This window comes from Motacilla alba, chromosome 6 (assembly GCF_015832195.1).
Source record: "Motacilla alba alba isolate MOTALB_02 chromosome 6, Motacilla_alba_V1.0_pri, whole genome shotgun sequence".
Classification (NCBI taxonomy): Eukaryota; Metazoa; Chordata; class Aves; order Passeriformes; family Motacillidae; genus Motacilla; species Motacilla alba.
This window is the reverse complement of record NC_052021.1, coordinates 3,477,487-3,499,114: the sequence shown is the minus strand read 5'-3', so window position 1 is coordinate 3,499,114 and position 21,628 is coordinate 3,477,487. Positions and strand designations below refer to the sequence as shown.

General features: G+C 53.2%; 3 protein-coding genes across 7 annotated transcripts in view; 1 reads left to right on the top strand and 2 right to left on the bottom strand.

The window, feature by feature from the left end:
- Positions 1-21,628, bottom strand: part of LOC119702804 (C-type lectin domain family 2 member D-like) — a 603,052-nt gene that overhangs the window by 64,037 nt on the left and 517,387 nt on the right. The gene's annotated exons all lie outside the window — the stretch shown is intronic.
- LOC119702786 (microsomal triglyceride transfer protein-like) lies at positions 297-13,116 on the top strand. The gene is made up of 18 exons (XM_038141389.1): positions 297-1,086; positions 2,735-2,913; positions 4,146-4,289; positions 4,766-4,873; positions 5,427-5,543; positions 6,810-6,949; positions 7,027-7,180; positions 7,360-7,517; positions 7,723-7,888; positions 8,272-8,379; positions 8,490-8,702; positions 8,797-9,011; positions 9,601-9,698; positions 10,376-10,497; positions 10,894-11,121; positions 11,512-11,636; positions 11,840-12,010; positions 12,269-13,116. The coding sequence occupies exons 1-18, from the start codon at positions 1,020-1,022 to the stop codon at positions 12,414-12,416; spliced, it is 2,661 nt and encodes an 886-aa protein (XP_037997317.1). The 5' UTR covers positions 297-1,019; the 3' UTR covers positions 12,417-13,116.
- The window catches only part of ADAMTS14 (ADAM metallopeptidase with thrombospondin type 1 motif 14), a 29,235-nt gene continuing 26,893 nt past the window's right edge, over positions 19,287-21,628 (bottom strand). For all 4 annotated transcript variants that reach the window (XM_038141387.1, XM_038141388.1, XM_038141386.1 and 1 more), the window contains 3 exons: positions 21,256-21,382; positions 20,672-20,782; positions 19,287-20,179 (listed from right to left, as the gene is read on the bottom strand). In XM_038141387.1, the coding sequence (XP_037997315.1) occupies positions 19,854-20,179; positions 20,672-20,782; positions 21,256-21,382 (564 nt within the window). In that variant the 3' untranslated portion in view covers positions 19,287-19,853. The remainder of the gene's footprint in view (positions 20,180-20,671; positions 20,783-21,255; positions 21,383-21,628) is intronic.

Here is a 21,628-nt window from a genome sequence, read left to right as displayed (position 1 = left end):
ACCTCAAACCATTCTATGATCCTATAAAAGCTAAATGAAAATGCTGAAGAGAAAGATATTTTTCAAATTAAATATTGGGGTATTTGTCCATAAAAACCACCAGAAGACCAAGTGAAGATACCACGTATGGGAAACCTATAACAGGAGTTTTCCCAGGTTTCTCTCAGCTGGATCTGCTCTGATTTTCTGATCACAGTAGTGGCCCAAAAGCCCAATGTGATGCAGAGCTGGGAGACGTGCCCTTGAAAATGTGAAAACACCAAAGTCCTGGGGTTTTGATCCCACTGCAATATGCAGATCACTTCCAGAATGACACGTGAAGTGCCCCCCTGTTCCACTGCCCCATTGTTTTTAGCAAAATGCCTTCCCAGGACCCTGAGCTGCATCACCACCCCTTGCTGTGGTGTCTTTAGGAAACAATTAAACTCTGCAATCAGAACGTTCATGCACTAATAAAAATACTGTATGGTTAGTGGGCCAAGGGATGTAGAGATGGGTTTCCGAGGCCCTTTCCCGTTTCTTTCTGGGGCCAGCCGTGCTCCCTGTCCCCTCCAGCCTGGCCCTTTAAGTAACTTGAGCTCCAGGCTGCAAATCCCAGTCTCCAGCTAAAAGGATGGAAAAGCTGTTTCCCCCCTTCCCCCTTCCGGGCCTTTTCTTTTGAAAGGAACTGTCTCCTATCCTGTGATGGGAAGGGAGAGATCTCCAAAGGCAGAGCAGCTTTCTGAGCATCCCCCTCCCGTATCAGGACAAACAGGCAATTCCTCCTCCCCTCAATGCTTCTGGCTGCTCTTTTTCTTCCAGCTGTCCTCTCCTCCCGCCGGCCTTTGGCGAACCTCAGCTGATTCCCAAACGCTCCGCGGCTGCTGGGGGTTGGTACAAAGGTTTAATTATTTGCCTTCTCTGGGGTAAGGCAGGACAGGGAGAAGGTCGGGCCCCACCGCCCGACACTGCCGACCTTGCCCGCTTCTGCTGTGGGTCCCTCTCTCCCACCCCTCCCTCCCCGGCTCCCGGAGCCCACCATGGATCCGCAGGCGCTCTGGGGATGCTTCTGCCTGCTCTGCTTTTCCCTCCTGAGAGCAGCGAAAGGTAAGAGAGGCTTGGGATGGTTTAGGTGCAGGGACTCGACGGGGTCTGGCTGTCCGGAGAGGTGAGATGGTATTGACTCTAAGAAATTTTGGGGATTGTGGAAGTCCTTTCTGAGGAAAACCAGAGAGCTGGAGCTTTTTAAACTGCACGCAGTGCAGAACTGTAAAAACTCCTCTGTCTGTCTCACAGAGGAAAGGCCCAGGGACTGAGCTGGACTTCCATTGATTCATTTGTTGTTAAAAGTAGCAAAGCTATAAAACATTTTAGAAGTTCAGCAAGTGCATCAAATTTGCAAGAGAATTTCAAGTGACTTCACAAAACAGATTTGATTGCTTTTGTCATGGCAAAGACAACCCTCCCCCCTTCAATCACACTTGGATATGAGCAAGAGAAGGGACTATAAATAAGTCTAGAGAAATAAAATTAAAGCAGAGAGTTTTGATCTAAAGCTGTCCCAGCAACTTCATTTTTCCTTAGTACAAGACAGTGATTTAATTAGGAATTAGAACTTCTGATGGAAAACTCATCATATGAAGAATTCAGCTTCTTTTGTGCCCTAAAAATGTTGATTGTGCCCTTGTTAATGCCTAGGGCTGAAAAAGCACTGGAGATATCCCTCCTGTCCGTGGGCATGCTCAGGAAACTTCCCCTCAGGATTAAAGGGTGTTTCTTTGGCATTTCTAAAAGTCCTGAAGTGCCCAAGCAGAGCTGCTGCTCTGGCCATCCTTTTCAAGGCAGGGCTGGAAACAGGAATCGGCTGTCAGCCCGGAGAACCCAAATCTCCAAACCACAGGCACAAATAATTGCCCAGGGAAACCGTCCCATCAGCTAGCCTTGCCCTTCCAGGGGGTGGAGTGACAGGTCATCAGCATCCCTGCAACTCTCAGTGCCCTCTGGGATGGAGGTGATCCATTGTCACCACCGAGTCAGGAACAGGAATGGAAGTGAGCCAGCTCCATACTGATCAGAAGGCAGACCCTTATTTGTTACAGTCTCACGGTATTTATAACCAACATCATTCGTCCAGAACCTGGTTGGTTCTTAATAACACCTGGCACCCAACTGGTTAATTAAGGAACCGTTGTTGTAGGGGTTTCTCTGATGTGGCTGTAATTAGTATTGACTCTAAGATGTAGAAGGTTGAACTATTGTTTTATTTTTTTATACTATATTATTATTATATTTTTAACAAACTTGTAACTTTTTTTAGTTTGTTTGATACAGCTTTGACCTTACTGGTTAACTGATTAAAACACTATTACTCTTTGGTAAATAAATCTCTATAACACATTCTATATTTGCTTAGTGACAGGTGTAGCAAGTGGAGATAAGAATTATTTAAATTCTTTCTCTGAGCTTTCTCACAGCTTCTCACAGCCTTCCCAGGGAAAAATGCCTGGGAAGACCTGTCCCTGCTCTCTGTGGCCAGAGAGCTGCTGCCACAAGGAACCACCCTTCAGTAAACACCTTATGAAAAGCAACTGTTCAAAACAGCAGCTGCAAAACCTTAAGATAGGAATTGTTTTAATTCCTTTCTCTGAGCTTCTCACAGCTTTTCCCAGAACAATGCCTGGGAAACTATCCATTTCTCTCTCCCAGCATCTGCAATCCATGACTGTTTACCGTCAACATTTCCATCTTTCCCCAGGGAATTTGCTGCTTTCTTTCCAGCCCAGGAGCCTGTATCAGTACCAGTACTCCCTGGCTGTCCAGCTGCAGCACACCTCCACGCCATCCCCACGGGGAGCCTGGCTGCAGGCTGAGGCACTGATCCGGCTGCAGCGCCTCTGGAGGGACCGGGGCGGCGAGGAGCTGCTCCAGCTGCAGGTGTGTACAGGGGTGCTGCAGCCATCCCAGCCAGCTGTTCCTGCAGGGAATGCCCCCGGAGCTGCAGGTGTGTACAGGGGTGCTGCAGCCATCCCAGCCAGCTGTTCCTGCAGGGAATGCTCCAGCTGCAGGTGTGTACAGGGGTGCTGCAGCCATCCCAGCCAGCTGTTCCTGCAGGGAATGCTCCAGCTGCAGGTGTGTACAGGGGTGCTGCAGCCATCCCAGCCAGCTGTTCCTGCAGGGAATGCTCCAGCTGCAGGTGTGTACAGGGGTGCTGCAGCCATCCCAGCCAGCTGTTCCTGCAGGGAATGCTCCAGCTGCAGGTGTGTACAGGGGTGCTGCAGCCATCCCAGCCAGCTGTTCCTGCAGGGAATGCTCCAGCTGCAGGTGAGCACATGGGTGCTGCAGCCATCCCAGCCAGCTGTTCCTGCAGGGAATGCCCCCGGAGCTGCAGGTGTGTACAGGGGTGCTGCAGCCATCCCAGCCAGCTGTTCCTGCAGGGAATGCCCCAGGAGCTGCAACCCTGTGGGTTTCTCTGGGTCTGGACTGATGGCACTTGAGACAGTAGCCCATGTTGGGACTCAGGTGTTTATTATTCCTTACCAGTGAAACAGTCTCACTGCTGTGAGCTCTGCAGCTTTTCATTAGAAGGCACAAAATGACAACAATCTCTTGTCACAAGGTCTTTTAAGACTAAACTATCCAATTAAGAACTGACACCTGGATTATTTTCCCTTTTAACCCAATACCTGATCCCACAGAGCCCACAATGGGGACTTTTCTGCCCAATTACAAAATGCCACCCAAACCCATGGAGAAGGAGGAGGAAGCAGCATGAAGAAGAAACCCAGGAGGACACCCTGTGCCTCCATCTTGCTGCCATCCACAACACACTAAAAATCCCAAAACCTCAATTTCTCCCCAGGTGATACACCCACACTACTCTCTATAACCCATTTCACACTTTTGTGGGTTCCAGTCTGTCTTGAAGTCTAGGAAACTTTCTCCATGGATGAGGGTCAGAGCCAGTGCTCCCCTGGGGGTCAGGGCACCCCAGAGCAGACAGAGAAATATTCTCAGGGCTCTGGGTTTCCACACAACCCCTTCCATTTCTAGCCCACCCCAGCTGAAAGATGATCTCTCTGACCAAATCCGTTGCCTGCAGAGGAAATGCACACCAGCTTTAGAGCAGGCACGTGGTCACTGCTTTCTGCCATCTTCTGCTGTTGTAGATCCATGACCTGAAGGCCCAACACCAGCCAGAAGAGGAGAGGAGCCAGGACAGCACCGGAGGTTCTCCTGTAGAGATTGCGCTGAGCCCAGAGGCACAGGCAGAGCTCCAGCAGCCAGTGTTCATCTCCTGGAACAGTGGGAAGGTCAGCTGGACACCTCCTGGGCTTGTTCATGCCCTCTGCAAAGTGCTCCTGTCCTCATCCTCAATTTTCTGGGCTATGAAGCCCATAGGAGCTCCTGCTCCAGCTCTGATTTCAGAGCAGAAGGAACTGGACAGAGTGGCCAGTGCTGGACCCCACATGGAGTCCCATCCTCCAGAAGGACACAGCTGGAGCTGCAGAATCCCATGCTAAAGCTCTTCAGTCCTAACGATGGGATATGAGCACCTTTCTGGCCTTCTCCTCTACGGCTATGGAGCCCCAGGGTGGGAAGGAAAGGGAAATGTTGTGTTCTTGCAGTCACAGACCTCATGCTATTGAGGGATAAGGGCTTCCTTGAGAAAATTCCTCAGGTGTCTACAGGGTGTTCTCAGCTTCCCTTTTGTCAGGGAAGGCAGCAGGGAGCCTGCAGGGACCCCAGAGATGTCCCCTCAGCCAGGCACCACCTCCTGCCCTCCCAGGTCAAAGCTTTCTATGGGAATGAAGCAGAAAACATCCTGATCTCCAACCTGAAACGAGGCATCATCAGTCTGTTCCAGCTTCAGCCCCATGCCGGCACCACAGTGGAGGTAGGTCCAGAGCTGGGATCAAAAATCCAGAGATGCACCAGGAGAGCTGGCCCTGAGGCCCAGCCAGCCCACGAGCTTCAGCAGAGGGGGCAAAATTCAGGAGAAATAACATTGGGTCTGCTGCTCCAACCAGGCTGTGAGCAAGGATGACTCTTGGAAAGGCAGAAGACATAAAATAAAATAACTTAATTTTCAGCAATTGGCACCCCTCACAAAATCATAGCCTTTCCCTGGGCAGTAGGAACAGCACAGAAGAAACTCCACAAGCATTCCTGCCAACAGGATTTGCTTTGCCAGCAGTCAGCTGGAATGACCTGTGAGCAACATGAAATAACCTCAGAACCCCAAATGCAGTCACAGAGATGCTTAATTAAATCTTAATTTAGAGCCTGAATCTGCAAAGGTGCCTGGTTGGACTTGGAACTATCCAACCACCCCCTGATGTGTCCCACATTCTAGATTTTAGATGCTGTTCTCTTTGCTAGGTTGGCCTTTGTGTCTGTCCTCTCCACAGACTGTTTAATACTCGTGGTCACTCCCGTTTGTGTTTCAGGAAGATGCCTCTGGCCGCTGCCAAGTCACCTACACCGTGTCCAACCATTCCATCACCAAGACCAAAGATCTCCTCAGCTGCTCAAAGCCGAAGTCTGGATTCACCTCCACAAACAAAGCAAGTCCATTGCTCTCAGTGGGGGGGGGCTCAGCTCACACTGAGTACAGCAGGGCCACTATAACGTTTTTGCCCAGGGGTTTCGAGCTGATCTGATGAGCTCTCAACACCCAAAGTTATACCCCAGAATAGCTCAGCTTTCATCGGGAGGCATAAAAGGAGCAGGAGGCTGATGTGACAGCGTCAGGAACAAAAAAGGTTTAATAAAGGCAAAATAACAAACTCAAAGCGATCCAGGTGCCACAAGCTTGTGCTCCTGGTAAAGACACCTCACAAAAGCCATTTGGCTTCTTTGTTCTGTGCTTTTCTACTCAATGGCCCAGGCGGGACCTTTTGGCTCATGGCCAATTAGCTGTCCCCAAACTTGAGGTGAAGTCCCCAAGGTCCTATCAGTGACTTTTCTACCTGATCACCGGGAGAAACTTCTGGGCTCTTTCCTTTTTGGGGGACAGAGGAAGGTACTGTCTCTCTGTCCATAGGGGGCACATTTCTACAGGCCACTCCTATAATCCTTTTGCAGTGGGCTTGGTTTCCCGTTCCCAGCTGGCTTCAGCCTTCTGCACCAGCTTGGGATGGGACTTTTAGACCCATCCCCAAAGTGGGATGCACCAAGATCCCTCAAGAGGATCTTGAGGTGTTGAGGTGGGAAGGGGCATTAAGGGTGCTCTGGGTCACCCCATCCCCACTCTTGTCATCAGTTCTGAGCTGTCAGCTGATCCTGCTTGGGAAGCTGGAGATGCAGGGATGTTTTCTGGGTCTCAGACTCATTGCATGGCGGATTATTTTGAAAGGATTCTGTTTTGCTTAAAGCAGCAGCCTGTGGTCAGCCCTGACATAAACAGATGGAATCCTGTGGGTCTTAATGCAGTCACACCTGCCATAACCAAAATTTAAAGGTTTAAATATATATATATATAAATTCTACTGAATTCAGTATAAAAATGGACATTCCCATGGAGACCCCACTGGCAGGGGTCTCAACACCTCCTTGTTGCACAAGTCCCTGTGGTGTCACCACTCTGTCTGCCTGCATCAGCCATGGCTGGGAGCATCCCCTTGCTGGTCCTCACCCGGTGTTGCCTTCTCCCACATCTGGGAAGAAGGCAGGCTCTTATGGATTTTCCTTTCCTACATTTTGCAAGTGAAGCAGGTGACTTTGTGGGCTGGAAAGTTCTTTTTCTTCTTATGTAAAGAGAGAAATCTCCTGGGGAGAGGGCAAGGGGAAAAAAGGTTGCTTATTTTTCTCATCGCTTTTCCTTTCCCAAGGTTTTTGGAGTGGAGTGGCAGCCCTCCAGCAGAAGCCAGTACCTGGTGAAGGACAACCTTCTCCAGTCAGTCCTGGCAGAGGAAAGCCACGTGGTGGCTCCAGCCCTGAGATCCCGCTCCGGCATCAAGATCAGTTCAAGGTGAGCGATGATCCCAGCCACTGGCCATGGAGGGTGGAAATCACAAAACTTTCCACTGACTGTTTCTCCCTTCACAGGCAGCAGCTCCAGCTGGTGTCTCCTGCAATGCCTGGGCCGGCAGAGGTGTCTGGACAGAGCCTTAAGGATGTGCTGGATGGCACCAGGGCACGGCCCCAGCCCCTGGGCATGGCCAGCCTGCCCTTCAGGAGAGTGTGCACCCACTGCCCATCGGTCAGTGATGCTACTGACCCCCAGAACTCTCCCTCAAGCTCTCTCTCAAGCTGGGCTCTTGTGGGGTTTGGGGTTAAACCCCAGTGGTTCTTTTGGAGGGGCTGCTTTGGTATAAATATTATCCTGTGATAACGTGGGAAAAGAAGCTAAATCCCCCCTAACAAACCTCACCTTCACAGCTGAGAGCCTTCCTGAAGGCTTTCGACAGGCAGAGAGTCAAAACAGACACCTCGAAGGTGGCGACAGCCTGGCAGTTCCAGAGGTTCATCCAGATGCTGCGCAGTGCCAAGAAGAGGGATGTCCTGCAGCTGCTGAGGAGAGCCCCCGAGGAGACGCGGTGAGAACCCCTGGAGCTGTCTCTCCAAAATTCCGAGCGCTGGACAAGACAGCCAGGGATGGTTGGTGCTGCTCCGTGCACCATCCCTGCTCCAGGCAGCCATCCTGACTAGTGGCACTGTTCTCAGGCTTCCCCTAATGCCTGTCCTGTCCAAGCACTGCATGGTTTTTGTGGGACACTGCTGACTTCCCTCTTCCTGCTCCAGCCCCTTCCTGCTGGAGGCAGCGGTGGCCACACAGTCGGTGGCTTCCTTGGCAGCCCTCTCAGACTTCCTGGATTTCAGCCAGGAGCCCAAGCCCCTCCTGGAGAAGTTTCTCTACGCAGCAGCTTTCTCTCCCCGGCCTTCAGGAGAGCTTCTCCACCTCATCCTAGTGAGTATGGACACCTCCCTCTCTTCCCCAGGGGTCCTGGTCCACACCATGGAACAAGGGAAATGTTTCTGTAGAGCAGATCTTCCTGCTCATGGGACTGTTTCATGTGCATTTAACGGGACACTGGTGATGGGAGCAGATGCTCTCCAGAGGAAAAGAATTCAGCAGAAGATGCTTTGTATCAGGGCATTAGAGAGAATAAAATCTTAATTTAGAGCCGCAGCATTTTATCCAATTAAATCATGCATGGCCACCTTTAAGGCAGGTAAGAACTAGTTTTCCCTTACTTGCTTGAGATAAGAGGTAAAGCATACTCCTTATCTTTTTATTTCCCCCCTCATTTCTTTTTTCCTGCTTCCCGTTACCCCTTTCCTGATGCCCAGGACAAGCTGGATGGGAAGCAGCTGGCACCTGAGATCTGGGAGACAGGAATAGTTGCCGTGGGCTCTCTGGTGGGCAAGCTGTGCCAGCAGAAGCTCTGTGGGCTGCAGGTGGGTCCTCTGCAACCCCTCACACTTGGCTTTTTGGGACACCCCCCAGTTCCAGGGGTGCCCATATCTCCTGTCCCTCACCTCCCCCTCCTCCTGCAAATCCTGAGCAGGTGGTGGAGCGTGGGATGGAAACCATCCTCAGGGGGCTCAGAGGTGCTGAGGAGGAGCCCAAGGTGGTCATTTCCCTGCTGGCCCTGGGGAATGCGAGGCTCCCTGAGACCATCCCCACCCTCCTGGAGCATGCCGAGGACGGTCCCATGGCTGTCACCACCGCAGCCCTCTCTGCCCTGCAGCGATTCCCTGCTCTCCTCATCTCCAGCAAGGTAGGAGAGGAGGTTGTGAGGCTTGGTGCTCCCCTCCCCACTCAGAGCCAAGCTGCTGGGGTGCACTTCAATCTTATTGACCCCTTCTCGTCAGGTGAAGCAAGTGATGAGGAGGATTTTCCACCAGAAGAGGAAGAGTTATGACAAAACCTGTCGCCTGGCTGCTGCAGAAATCCTCCTGGATAACCACCCCCTGCCCATGGATGTCATCAACATCCTGCTGGCCACCAGCGAGATGGAGACAGAGGTGGCCACGTTCCTGCTGCTCAAAGTCCAGAACAGACTGCATGACCACCACCACCTGGCAAGGTGGGGCTTGAGGGCACGGGGGTATCTTTCCCTCTGCTCTGCATCACCTTTTTCTCCTTCTCCTCCACAATCCAGCTGTGGGGTTTGGACCAGCATGACTTTAAAATGTGCTAGCATCACTTTGTGGGGGCTGCCTGGACATTCCTGGTGTAGCAAAAGGGATGCAGATGTCACACAGCCAGGTGAAACCTGACGTTCCTTGTCATCCTGCCCCATGGCAGCAGGACCCAGGCTTGTGGTTTCAGCAGAGTCCTTGGAGGCTGAAGCTCTGGCTCCCAGGGCAGTGCACAATTTCTGCCTGCATTAATCTTCCTCCCTGCACAGAACAAACCAAGCGCTCACATTATTCAGAGCTAAGCAAAAGCTGCACGAAAATATCTGCCTGGTTTATCCCAATAAGCCAGAGGAAAAGGAAATTCCAGGGTAGCCCACGTGTACTGCTTTCATTTTCTCCTCACGCTGCTCTGGGCAGTCAGCAACCATGAGAAATACTCTGGCAAATTATATCTCCTTCTGCAGTGAACCACTGACCTTTTGCCCTCCCTCCCTCCCTCCCAGTGCTGACATATCCTTTCCCTCTCTTTTCCAGGAAGATAATGAAAGACATCATGGGAGACCCACGGATAAATAATTACAACTTCTTCTCTAAAGTCGGCATCTCCTCTTCTTTCTCAGGACCTCTGACAGGTGACAGCACAGAGCACACCTTGGTCCCCTCCGAGGGTTAAAGAGGGGCTGGTGGGAAAAAGCAGCTTCCAGAGGAGGATTCAGGTCTATAGAATGCCCCAAAATCTCAGGGAGAATGTCCCCCAGCACCAGCTGGCTGCCACCACCTGAGATAGGAACATGCTCTTCTCTAGCACAAACTTTTCCCAAATCCTGCTGGCTTGAAAGAGGAGCTTCAGCTGGAGATGAAACCAGAGGCAGATTACTGGTAGGAGTTTCTGTGCTTTCCTTGACAAGTCAAGATATTTCACGCCATTCCTCAGTTCCTTTAGTATATTTAATAAGATCGTCAGAGAGGAGGATTCTTGTACTGAGATTTAAGAGAAAGAATCAAACTTCAGAGACTGCAAAAAGCAGCACTTGCTACAAATCTGCTGAATTCTTTATCCCTCATTTCTGTCCCTCTTCAAATTAGCTCAGCCTGGCCTTGCAGAGGGTCAGTGAAGGTGGAATAGCCAGGGAGAAAAAATCCAAAATAACCTTGCAATGCTGAATCATTTGAGTGCTGCAAGAATGAAAGGAGAAGATGCAGAATGGTACCACAGCTTTGGGTTGGAAGGGACCTCAAAGATCATCCTGTTACCACCCGCTTCCACCAGACACCTGGGGGTGCTCATGGGCATCTCTCTGCCTTTCAGTCACCCAGGACCTGACTTCCACTTTTGGGCTGGACCTGCTGTTTTTGGAGGGAGGATTCCTGAGGAAGAGCGTCTCCGACTTCTCCTTGCTCAGCCACGGCCAGCGGCTTTGTGCAGCTCAGGTGCCAGTGAGAGAGGGGTTGGGGGTTGGAGGGGGGTGACAACACCAACCCAGTGGTGCCACTGCTGTCCCTGCATCCCCTCTTTACCTCCTTGTGGTGCTTCACTCTGTGCTCAGCACGTCCTGTATCAGAAAGAGGCAAATTCCCAAACCACCAGTGTGAAACCAGACACTCCTGCTCTGGAGAAAGGAGTCCCCTGCTAGCCAAAAACAGAGGATGCCACACTGGTACCTCAGGGTGCTCAGGGATGGCTTGGATGCCACGCTGGCACCTCAGGGTGCTCACGGATGGCTTGGATGCCACACTGGTACCTCTGGGTGCTCAGGGATGGCTTGGATGCCTCACCCAAGTCACTCCCTCACTGATGTCCTGCTCCTGTCCACTTCTGTGTTCCAGGTCACCTTTGAAGCACAGGGGATGGAGTCGATGATGGGAGAAAACCTCTCAGAAGGGGAGGAGGAGCCAGAGCTCATGGCTGGGATGTCAGCCACCTTCTTTGACGTCCAGTTGCGGCCAGTTGTCTTCTTCCAGGGGTACACAGACCTGATGGCCAAGGTCCTGCTGAGCAGTGGAGAGCCCACCAGTGTGGTCAGAGGGAACCTCCTGCTGATGGACCATCACCAGGTACTGGATGGGGAGGAAGCAGTGGCCTGTATGGACCATCACCAGGTACTGGATGGGGAGGAAGCAGTGGCCTGTATGGACCATCACCAGGTACTGGATGGGGAGGAAGCAGTGGCCACACCACATCCCAGTGAATCCCGTGAAATGAGCCTGTGGATGTTGCACACCACAGACGCAGATCTAAGAGTGAGGGGGCACTGCCAGATGTGTCTGGGGGTCGGTGAAGCAGTGGGATGACTTGTTCTGCCATGGGAGACCCATTGCTGGAGTTGCTCCCTCGCTGCAGGGTTGGGATGGACATTCCCAGCAGCCACAAGGCCCTGCTGGTGCCAGCCACTCATCCAAGAGCTGTGCCTGGCCACAGAAAGCTCTGCCTTTTCCATCTTCCAGGTCATTCCTCTGCAGTCTGGCCTCCAAGTGACCGTCAAACTCCAGGGTGGGCTGGGGCTGGACATTTCAGCTGACATGGATGTGAGCATTTGGGAGCAGGAACTGAAAACCAGCGTCAGTGCCAGGTCAGCTTGGCTCTGGGAATGGGAATACTGGGGGGGCAATGGGGGTTTCCACAGCTCCCTGATCTTCTCCTGGTGGGTCCAGCCTTTCCTGATGCTTACACGGACATTTTCCATGACCTCTAACTGAGGTCTTTATGGAGCTGTTTGGTGTCCAGCTCAGGCCATTGCTCTATGACCAGACCCTACGTGTTTCTCTCTCCCAGGGGAAGCCTTGCCATGGATTTCCAGGCAGAACTAGATTCCCCTTTGCTCCAAGCCACCCTGAGGAGCCAGACGGAGGTGGAGACCTCCATCCACTTCGACACCAAGCTGAGGTTTTCCAGCAGCCCCGTGCTCATGTGCCTGCAGCTGAGAGAGGAACAGGTCCCATACAGGTAGCACCAGATCCTGTAGAAACCTCCTGGTGGGCTTGAGATGAAGGAGGACTTCTTGGGAAGAGGAGAGGATTAATGGTTGCACTTATTGGGTGGGAATTGGTAGGGACAGGGAAAGGGCACCACAAGTTCCCGATGTGGGTGGAAGCACTCACCATCCATAAGACCATCAGGAGATGGTGACTGTGCTGCTCTGGGAGGAGAAGGATGAGATCCAGCGCAGGCTCCTGACCATGCTGCTGTCCCTGTGCCCCACAGAGAAGTCCTGACAGTTTCCCAGTCTGCCGGGAGCTGGAGCAGCACCGCTCGGAGAGGCCGGCGTGGCACCGTGCCCGGCAGGGAATTCGCCCTGCACCAAACCAACTCCAAGGTCTGCAACCTCCTGCTGACTGCAGAAACAGAGTAAGGAGTCAGAGCACTTTGGGATTCTCCTCCACAGCCACCTTTGAATGAGAAAAATGCTGCAATAAGGATGTCAGAAGGGACCACAGGAGGAGCTGCTGAAGAACAGACACAGCCCTTGCCTCCAAACCTGCCCTCACACCCCAAAGGCTGAGATTTCCCCCTCCATGGGGCAGGGCCTTGCTGGAAGCCAAGCTTTTCCTCATGACAAAACAGCCTTGTTTTGCAAGTGGATGAGTTTCTGAGAGCCCAAGAAACCCTTCTGGAGGACTGCATCCCAAAATGCTGTGTTTTCTCCCTGTTTATCAAAGCTGTCAGGAGGGGACACATCTGCAGCCAGCTGGAAGTCCCCAGTGGAGGCAAAAAATGACCTTCCTTGGTTGGGAGGTTGGCCTCACGAGCTGAATTGCTATCATCCACCACCACCCAATACCTCCAGCACTGGAGGGAGGCTGGTGAGGAAAAAGCAGCATTTCTCCATCCCTTCCGGATAATAATGTGCCTTGGAAGTATTTTTAGCCCCTTTTTTTTTGTGGTGTGTGTGCTACAAAACAGGTTTTTTAGGAAAGAAAAGAGGGATATGGAGCATATATCCTTTTTTAATTATGAGCCTGAAATGTTAGCACTAGTCTCCTGGTTCAGGGGAGGAAACTTGCCTGGTTTTCCATCCGGAGACACCAATTACAAGTGCTTTGGTTATGTACAGAAATAAATGCCCTGTGTTTTCATATTGTCTCTGTTTGACTCAACTTTCCTGGACACATGGAAAGGCAGAAGGGAGAGGCACTTCCAGCAAGAGCCTGCTTTCTAGGTCTGTCTTTAGGGTGCTCCCTTTCCTCTTCCTCCTCCTCCAGACATTGACAAAACAGATTTGTCATCCAGCTGATATTTATCCCAAACCAGCTGAACTTCTAGTCCCAAAGGACACCTGTCCTGCCAGAGGGACCAGGTCCTGTAGCTGGGCTTGGAGTTGGGAATGTGTTTCCAGACCCTTTGGAAGGGGTGAGGACATTTGAATACGGATTTTACCAGTTTGCATTGCTGCTGGAAGCTTTGCTGTCCAGCTGAGCCACTGAATCCTGACGTTTTCCAAACCCTCCCAAGGATGTTTTTTCCCCAGTCCTGGTTAGCTGCTCAAACAGCAATGAAGAACCATGGGCCTTTGGGTAAAGTCACCTGTAACGTTTTTGCCCAGGGGTTTTGAGCTGATCTGATGAGCTCTCACCACCCCAACACTACACCCCAGAATAGCTCAGCTTTCATCAGGAGGCATAAAAGGAGCAGGAGGCTGATGTGACAGCGTCAGGAACAAAAAAGGTTTAATAAAGGCAAAATAACAAACTCAAAGCGATCCAGGTGCCACAGACTTGTGCTCCTGGTAAGGACACCTCACAAAAGCGATTTGGCTTCTTTGTTCTGTGCTTTTCTACTCAATGGCCCAGGCGGGACCTTTTGGCTTATGGCCAATTAGCTGTCCCCAAACTTGAGGTGAAGTCCCCAAGGTCCTATCAGTGACTTTTCTACCTGATCACCGGGAGAAACTTCTGGGCTCTTTCCTTTTTGGGGGACAGAGGAAGGTTCTGTCACTCTGTCCATAGGGGGCACATTCCTACAGGTCACCCATTTCCTTAGCAATGGCTCCAAACCCTCCCAGAAGGGACCTTTTAGCCTCAGGTCCCCAAATAAAGTGACATTGTGCCTGCAGAGCTGGAATGGAGTCACCTCAGTTTAGGTGGGCAGAAAGGGATCTGGGTTTACCCAGCCTGTTCCAGGTTTTGACAGCCCTCTCCGTGAAGAAACTTTTCCTCATTTCCAGCCTGCCCTGGCCCAGCTTGAGGCCCTTTCCCCTTGTCCTGTCCCTGTTCCCTGGCAGCACAGCCCGATCCCCCCCGGCTGTCCCCTCCTGGCAGGGAGTTGTGCAGAGCCACAAGGTCCCCCCTGAGCCTCCTTTTCTCCAGGCTGAGCCCCTTCCCCAGCTCCCTCAGCCTCCCAAAGGGTCACTCCATCCAGCAGAGAGGGAGAAGGACAATCGGGCAGGGTTGGAGCGCCAGATGTGACTCCTGGTGAGGACCCGCAGGACAGTCCCTCCACCTCCCAGGAATGTCGCAGGGGGAGCAGCGCTCCTGTCACCTCTCCGCTGCAGACCAGCAGTGACCTCCAGCGGCTGCAGCCGGATCCCGTGGAGATCTGGGGACCAAACCCTCCGCTCCGGCTCCCCAGGGATGTCCCACCAGCGGCACACGAGCTCGAGGGACCTCTGCGATGGACCAGGGCTGACCCTCGGCAGCCCTCACCCTTCTGAGCCGGGTTTTGGTGGCAGTGCCGTCCCCTTCTGGCCTCCAGACTTGCCAGCGCCAGCAGTTTTCCGTGTTTTCCTTCCCCCTGCAAGTCACTCTATCGCCAGGACATCCCCTCCAGCCCTCAGGAGAGCACATGGACACCACCCACCGAATGGGGCAATAAAACATGACCTGCCCGTCTGCTCCAGCTGCTGCAGAGACAAAACTGCCACGGGAAAGAGCAAGGGAATGCATCTGAACGAACGGCGAGGATCAGCTCTCCTGGAGGATCAGCTCTCCTGGAGGATCAGCTCTCCTGGGGAATTTAGAGGAGAGGCGGCTCTGAAGTGCTGGACAGAGCTCCCTCTGATCAGCTGCTGCTCTCTCCTTCCTAGGCAGCCTGAAATACATACAGCTGTACTTCCTGACTGCTGGGCCCCAGAGAGTCCCCAAACTCCACGAAAAATTAAAATAAAAATCCGTTTATAACTCATCAAAGCAGCGGTGAAAATCCCAGCACTGAACTGTGGCACCAGCAAACCTCGCATGAAGCTGCAGCTGCTCACCCCAAACCTCCACCAGAGCTGGCAGCTGCCTTGGGACGTGCACACCACCCCAGGATCCCTGCAGGGCTTTTCTGGGACATGCACAGCTTCTCTGACACCCACAGGGGAATCAGTCTGGAGCATCCCAGGAGCAGCAGCTGGCAGGTTGCTGTCGTAGCCTGCCCAGCAATCAGGAGTGCAGGCAGAAAGCTGGGAAGCTGCCAGGGGACACAGCAGCAAAGCACAGCAGCTGTGCCATGAGGAGATCCCTGCAGGAAAGCTCAGGGCCAGGGCTGGTGAGTCAGGCAGGGAGCCTGGGAAGTGCCTGGGCTGAGCCAACGAGGCTCCAGGGCTGAGATAAAACCCTTTGGCAAAAGCCAGGGGAAAGAAAGCCGGAGCTTTCCTAGAAAACTGTTCCACCCACTCCAATCCTGGCCAAGAGTGTGAGTATTGAGGGGATGCAATGGCTGCTGCAGGAAAATGAGGTGCTTGGAGACACAGCCATAATTCCAGTTCTGATGGGGACAAGCACCTGCTCTGCCCCATCTCACAGAACCCAAATCCCTGACTGGTTTGGGTTGGAAGGGACTTTAAATCTCGTCTCATTCCGCCTCCTGCCATGGGCAGAGCATCCTTCACCAGACCAAGTTGCTCCAAGACCCATCCAAGTTGCTCCAAGACCCATTTTTACCTGGCCTGGCCCAGCCATCCCAGCAAGAAAAGCCACAACCACACCAGCTGCGAGCCTCTCCTATCCCTTATAAACCCCAAAATCCCTCCCTGCCCAAATATTGTGGCTGCTGCAGCCTAAAAAGCTGAAGGTGTGGTGAGCTGTAGTGATGCTGTGTGGAAGGGAAGCACCCAACAGACAGGTGGAAGAGTTTTTCCATGGTAAAATCCAAGCAGGGTTTGCAAAGCACTTGTAAAAGCAGGCACTGCAAAGATCCAGAGGAATCCAGTGTGGTTTTAAGGAATGATCTGGTAGAGTTTGTGTTTCACCTTTTGGGAGGGGCCATGAAAAACACGAGGGGAAGGACAGAGTGACTTCATTACACCGAAAGACGGGGTATTTCCACCATCACTCTGAGAACCAGAGGTCTGCAGGAGGCGTTTAAAAGGGTGTAAAGCAGGAAAGAGGAAAGTAAAGCCTTTTCTGAGGGATTACAGCAGCATCAATGACCACCAAGGAAGTCAATTGTCAATCACAATCAATGAGGTCAATCACCAACAGCTATGAAGTTTCCACAGGAAGCACCATTTTGTGTGAGGTGGCTTTAGAGCAGCTCCCACACACCCTGAGGGCAAGGCCACCTTGTTCTCACCTCCCTCCCATGCAAGTGCCACCAGCTGGCCGTTGCCACCATGGTCCTCGATAAAAAGTGGCACTGGGGACCACCCAGGTGTCCCCTCCCAGCCGTGCCCTGCGGTGCAAAGGGCAGGGAGCAAGGCAGGAGTGGTCCTTGGGAGGGAACTGCTGCTCTGAGGATGGGGTGGAGCATCCATGAGATGGGACAACTGAGGCAGCACCAAAGCTTTAAGAGAGTTTTCCTAAAAACCCTGGCAACAGGAACTGGGTTTTGGCATCAAACAGGAAAAGGGGGGCTGCCAAAACACACCCTGACTCTTCCTCTCTGGCCTCAGCCCCACCCTGGTCTCACCTCTTTACATTTTTTACCTGGCCATGGCATCAGGGGCTCTTTTTGGCCTGAAGCAGTGACACATCAATATTTATTTTTGCACTGGATTATCTATTATGTGTGTGTATCTATGTGTGTGTATCTCTAGAGATTTTCGTCCTCCTCAAAACAGCAGTGTGGAATTCTGGCTGATAAAGAGGAGGGACTGGGCTGAATTAACACAAAGTAAATTCATTTCAACAACCACGCATGGGTCACCCCCGTATCTCCCCCTCCACACACACATCCCCAAAACAGATCAACAGCAAGAGATTTTTATGTGGATTTATTTTTATTTTTTTTACATTATGTTAGAGTTTAAAAAAAAAAAAAAAGAACCCAACAAAATTAATAAATATTAAAAGTTAAAAAGCTCTGAATCTCGTATGTACAAAACTTTATACATCATGGTAACACTGGACAAGGTTACACACAGGAACGACTCCAGGCACCCACCTGGCTTAGGAGGGTGCAGGGGATCAGAGTCATCCTCTCCTCCTGGGGACAGGACCAGAGACAGGACAAAGCCACCCAAGCTCAGCCTGCCTTCAGCTGGAATAAATTCCCCACCTCTGGAAATGTTCAAGGCCAGGATGGAGCAACCTGGTCTAGTGGAAGGTGTCCCTGCCCACGGCAGGAGGGCTGAATTAGATGAACTTTCCAGCTCCTTCCAACCCAAACCACCCCAGGATTCCATGAAACACGCAGTGCTGGGTGCCAGCCCTGCAGCATCACCACCCCAGAGCACCCACAGCTGCTGGGGGGAGCTTATCCCAGCCTGCTTTAGATCTCCCAACCTCTCGGGTGGTCCCGAGGTCAGGATCAGCACCCGCAGTGCAGCCCCCCTGCCCAAACCCCCCCAGGGGCTGTGGGTGCCAGGAGCTGGCTCAGTGCCCAGCCCCAGCTCTGCCCTGAGGCGTAGGGAGGAACCACTGCAAATATTCCTAAAGCAATAAAGCACCAAAGCCTAGGCCAGCATGGAAGGGAGGGGAGCAGCTGGGAATTTTGGAGGAAGGACATCACAGCCCATTTCTGAGGGGAAAGAAGGTCTTTTTGTTATGCTCCTTGGAGAGCAAACAAAGCGTTATCTTTGGCACAATAAATAAATGCTGGCACGCCCGTGGAGGGGCTGGCAAGGGGCACGGCAGTGGTGGAGGCATCCCAAGGGATGAACCCCACCCTGGTATCCCCACAGGATCCCCCGTGGGTGCCAATACCTGCATGTCCTGTGTCTGGGCACTCCACAGGCACCCTCCATGTGCCCACCCCCGTGAGGTGTGCCAGCTGTGTGGCTCAGACAGATTGGAGGGCTTTGTTCCAGGTTTTGGGATGCCCACCTAAGGCCAAAGGGCAGCAGCCAGGAGGCCAAGGACCTCCAGCCTCAGGTGCTGTAAGAGGAGTTGGAAGAATGCTCGTCCTCGGCAGCAGGAGCGTGTGGGGAAGCTCTGGGGGAGCAATGCAGAGCCCAATGCTTAGAACATCCAGAATGCAGAGGGGTCTGCATCCATTTCAGGTAAAGCAAGCACCTCAACCCTGTCACAACCCATGCCAGACCGGGAAAATCACCCTGGGCACCTCACCAGCAAGCCCTGGCTACCTGCAGAGCTCACAAACGCTGCCCCTAGGGATGCCACATCCTACTCCTGGGATCCCAGGGAAGCAGGAGCCTCAGGGCCATGACCCACACCATGCATGTGCTCCCCAGGACATCCCACTTTGCAATGCCAAACTGGTCTGTCTGCCAAGCCTTGCCTTCCTGGGACTCCACCTCCCTGTTCCCACAACTTCTTCCCCCCACCTTCCCCTGCCACTGCACCCAGATGTGCCCTAAGTACCAAAACCATGGAAGCCCCCGCAGGGACACCATTTTTGGGAGGTTTTCGAGGACTGAAACTTGTCAAGGCAAACCCTGTGCCCAGAGCTGGCCCAACACCCAGCAAGGAGAGGGCAGCCCAAGGCTCCTAAAGTGCTGTGCAAACGTTTAGTACTTGGCACAATAATTTGTAACGGCATTAATCACCCCCTCTCCACCCCTTCCCGAGCAATGAGAGATGCAGATGAACCCTTGTCTCTCTCCTCTCCTTTAACTGCCCCTAAAATCCCCTCCTGGCTTCCCAGTCACTCCCATTTCCCCCTGGAAGCTGTTGCTGCCCCAGAGGCACTGGGTCCAAGGTGCAGGGATGAGGCTGGTGATCCTGGGCATTGGTATCAGCTCAAGGCTGGCCAAGGGCAGTATTGGCTGAAAAAAAGTCACCCCCAGGTGACAGGCATTTTCGACATCAATTTTTGGTCTTTGACCTGTGGTTCTTATTGCTCACTTTGGAATCTCCTGGACCATCTCCCGCCTCCAGGACAGAAGCAGCTCTATGTTCCACCTTCCCCCAGACATGTTTCCCAAACTCTCTACCCCACCAAGGACAGCCCAAAGCAGCAGTTTGGGGTCTCCCCACATTTCCCCTCTCCTCACCTCAGCACCTCCCCTCCAGTTTTCCCCACCAGATTCCCAGGATCCTCCCATTGCTATCCCCAAGCTCCAGGGCTGAACCACCACGCCAGGACCCTCCTGTCCAGCGCATCTCATGTTTCTGCTTGGAGCAGGGGGAAGGAAAATGCAACATTAAAGCCATCCCCCTCCCACATCTTTTTAGCACCTTGGGAGGAAGCAGCCTGTGTGCCCACAGCTTTTTTGGCTCTTTTCCACCTTTTTTCCCACAGCACTGTCGAAAAGCACCATGGCACGGCTGGGAGGGCAAGCAGGACCATGGGAAACGAGTGGTTTTCCCAGGAATTTCTGGGTGCGGAGCCAGGTCATTCCCAAACCCGGCAGTGCCACCCATGAAAACCATCGCTGGAAGTTGGGGGAGAGGAAAAAGATGGAGAGAACGGGAGGGAAGAGGGAGAAAGGCTTTCCCAGCCTCACAGGGAGGTGGTCCCGAGCAGGTTACCTGGCCCCCTGGCCCCTCCCCGGCTCCCTCGGGGCTGGCAGCTCCCCTGGCAAAGCACCACTGCTGGATACCCCAGGTGCCAGAGTGGGGTCCCCACCGGGCTCCCCCCGAGCTGGGGTCGTGGGGAAGGGGAGGAGCGCCAGAGCAGGGCTGGCAGTGCCGGTTCCCGGGGGAACGCCGGTGACAGGGGGTGCGCCGGTGGAGGAGGAGGCTTTCTTCCCACAGGATTCGCAGCAGAGCTTGTTGTATCCAGGGATGGAGCAGTAGCGAGCCAGCACCTCCATCTGGCAGAAGATGGACTTGTCCCCGAGGCAAGGCTCCCCTGGAGAGGGACAGAGCAGCACAAAATGAGGTGGCATTAGGCTCCCAGCCCTGCACCCCTCCAGTGGGATTCCCAAAGGGAACAAGGTACCCTTTCGGGGTGCTGCCTGTCCACATAGAGCGACCTGGAAAATGAAGCCAAAGTGCTGAAGGATTCTGTGCATGGAGAAAAAACAGAGAGCCAGGGATGCTCCAAACCAAGATGCACTGAGCCCCAGCTGTGAACGACTCCAAGGGGGAAAAGTGAGAAGCCATCTCCCTGCTTAAAAACTTCCAGGGTAAAAAGGAAAGGGCATAAAAGCCGGGAGGCAGAAGGAGCTCAGCACGGAAACTGCAGGACCTCGAAGACCACAAGATGGCAATGGAGCAACGCGCTCTGGAGCAGAGGCAGGCTGGAACTGCCCAGGAGCACTGCTGGGAGCTGCCCGCAGGGAGCTGCGCAAGCCCTCGGGAGGGTTATCCTGGGAAGCGCCGCCCTTACACGAGCACTCACTGGAGGAGATCTTGCTCACGGGGTTTTTGGCTCCGTCCTGGGGCACCCGCTGCCCTTTGGTCGTGCCGTGGTCACCGGCGTCGGCACTGGCGGTGATGCCGGAGAGCTTCCCTGCAGAGAGAGCACCACGATGCCCAGCAGCCACGGGAGGCTGAGGGCACTCAAAATACCTCGGGAAGCTGTTTGGTTTATTTTACGGGATCTCCTTAAAAATTAAATCCCTTAAGCACCCAGCATTTAAGCCACTCAAGCCCCAGGAAAGATAAACTCGAGGGTGCTCATCTCCACCAGCTCATCATGAGTTCAAACTGCCAGAAAACCCAAAACCAGCCAATGCCAGGGCTAAGAGCAGAGAAGGGAAATATTTTGGCTGGCTTTTAAGTTTTTTTTGCTGCCAGCCGCATCAGGGACCTTCAACCCAACCTTGTCTGCTGGCATTCTCCTGGAGCCACAACGGGCTGGGGGCATTCATGGGGGTTGATCCCCACCAGCACATGCCCCATCCCAGTGCCACCTCCTTCTCCTCCTCCTCCTCCTCCTCCTCCTCCTCCTCCTCCTCCTCCTCCTCCTCCTCCTCCTCTCACCTGGGCAGACGGCCACGTGGCAGCCCTGGATGGCCTCTGGCTTGTCACCGTCGCAGCGCGCGCCGCTGTCACTGCCCTTGCACACCACCTGCCGCTGCTGGACGCCTTCCCCGCAAGTCACCGAGCACTGTGTCCAGACAGACAGACAGACAGACAGTCAGCAACAGCCTGGAGACAGCCCCCACACCCCCCCAGTCCCCCAGGATGTGGTGGTGACTGTTCCTCAGGTGGATTTTGCTCTCTGATGGGGGGTTTCCCTCCCTGTCTCCCAAACCCCCACACTCTCTGCACAGGGATGCTCTCCCCACTCTCATTTTTCCTTGTACCCTTATCCGTGGAAGTTTTCAAAGCCAGGCTTGGAGCAACCTGGTCT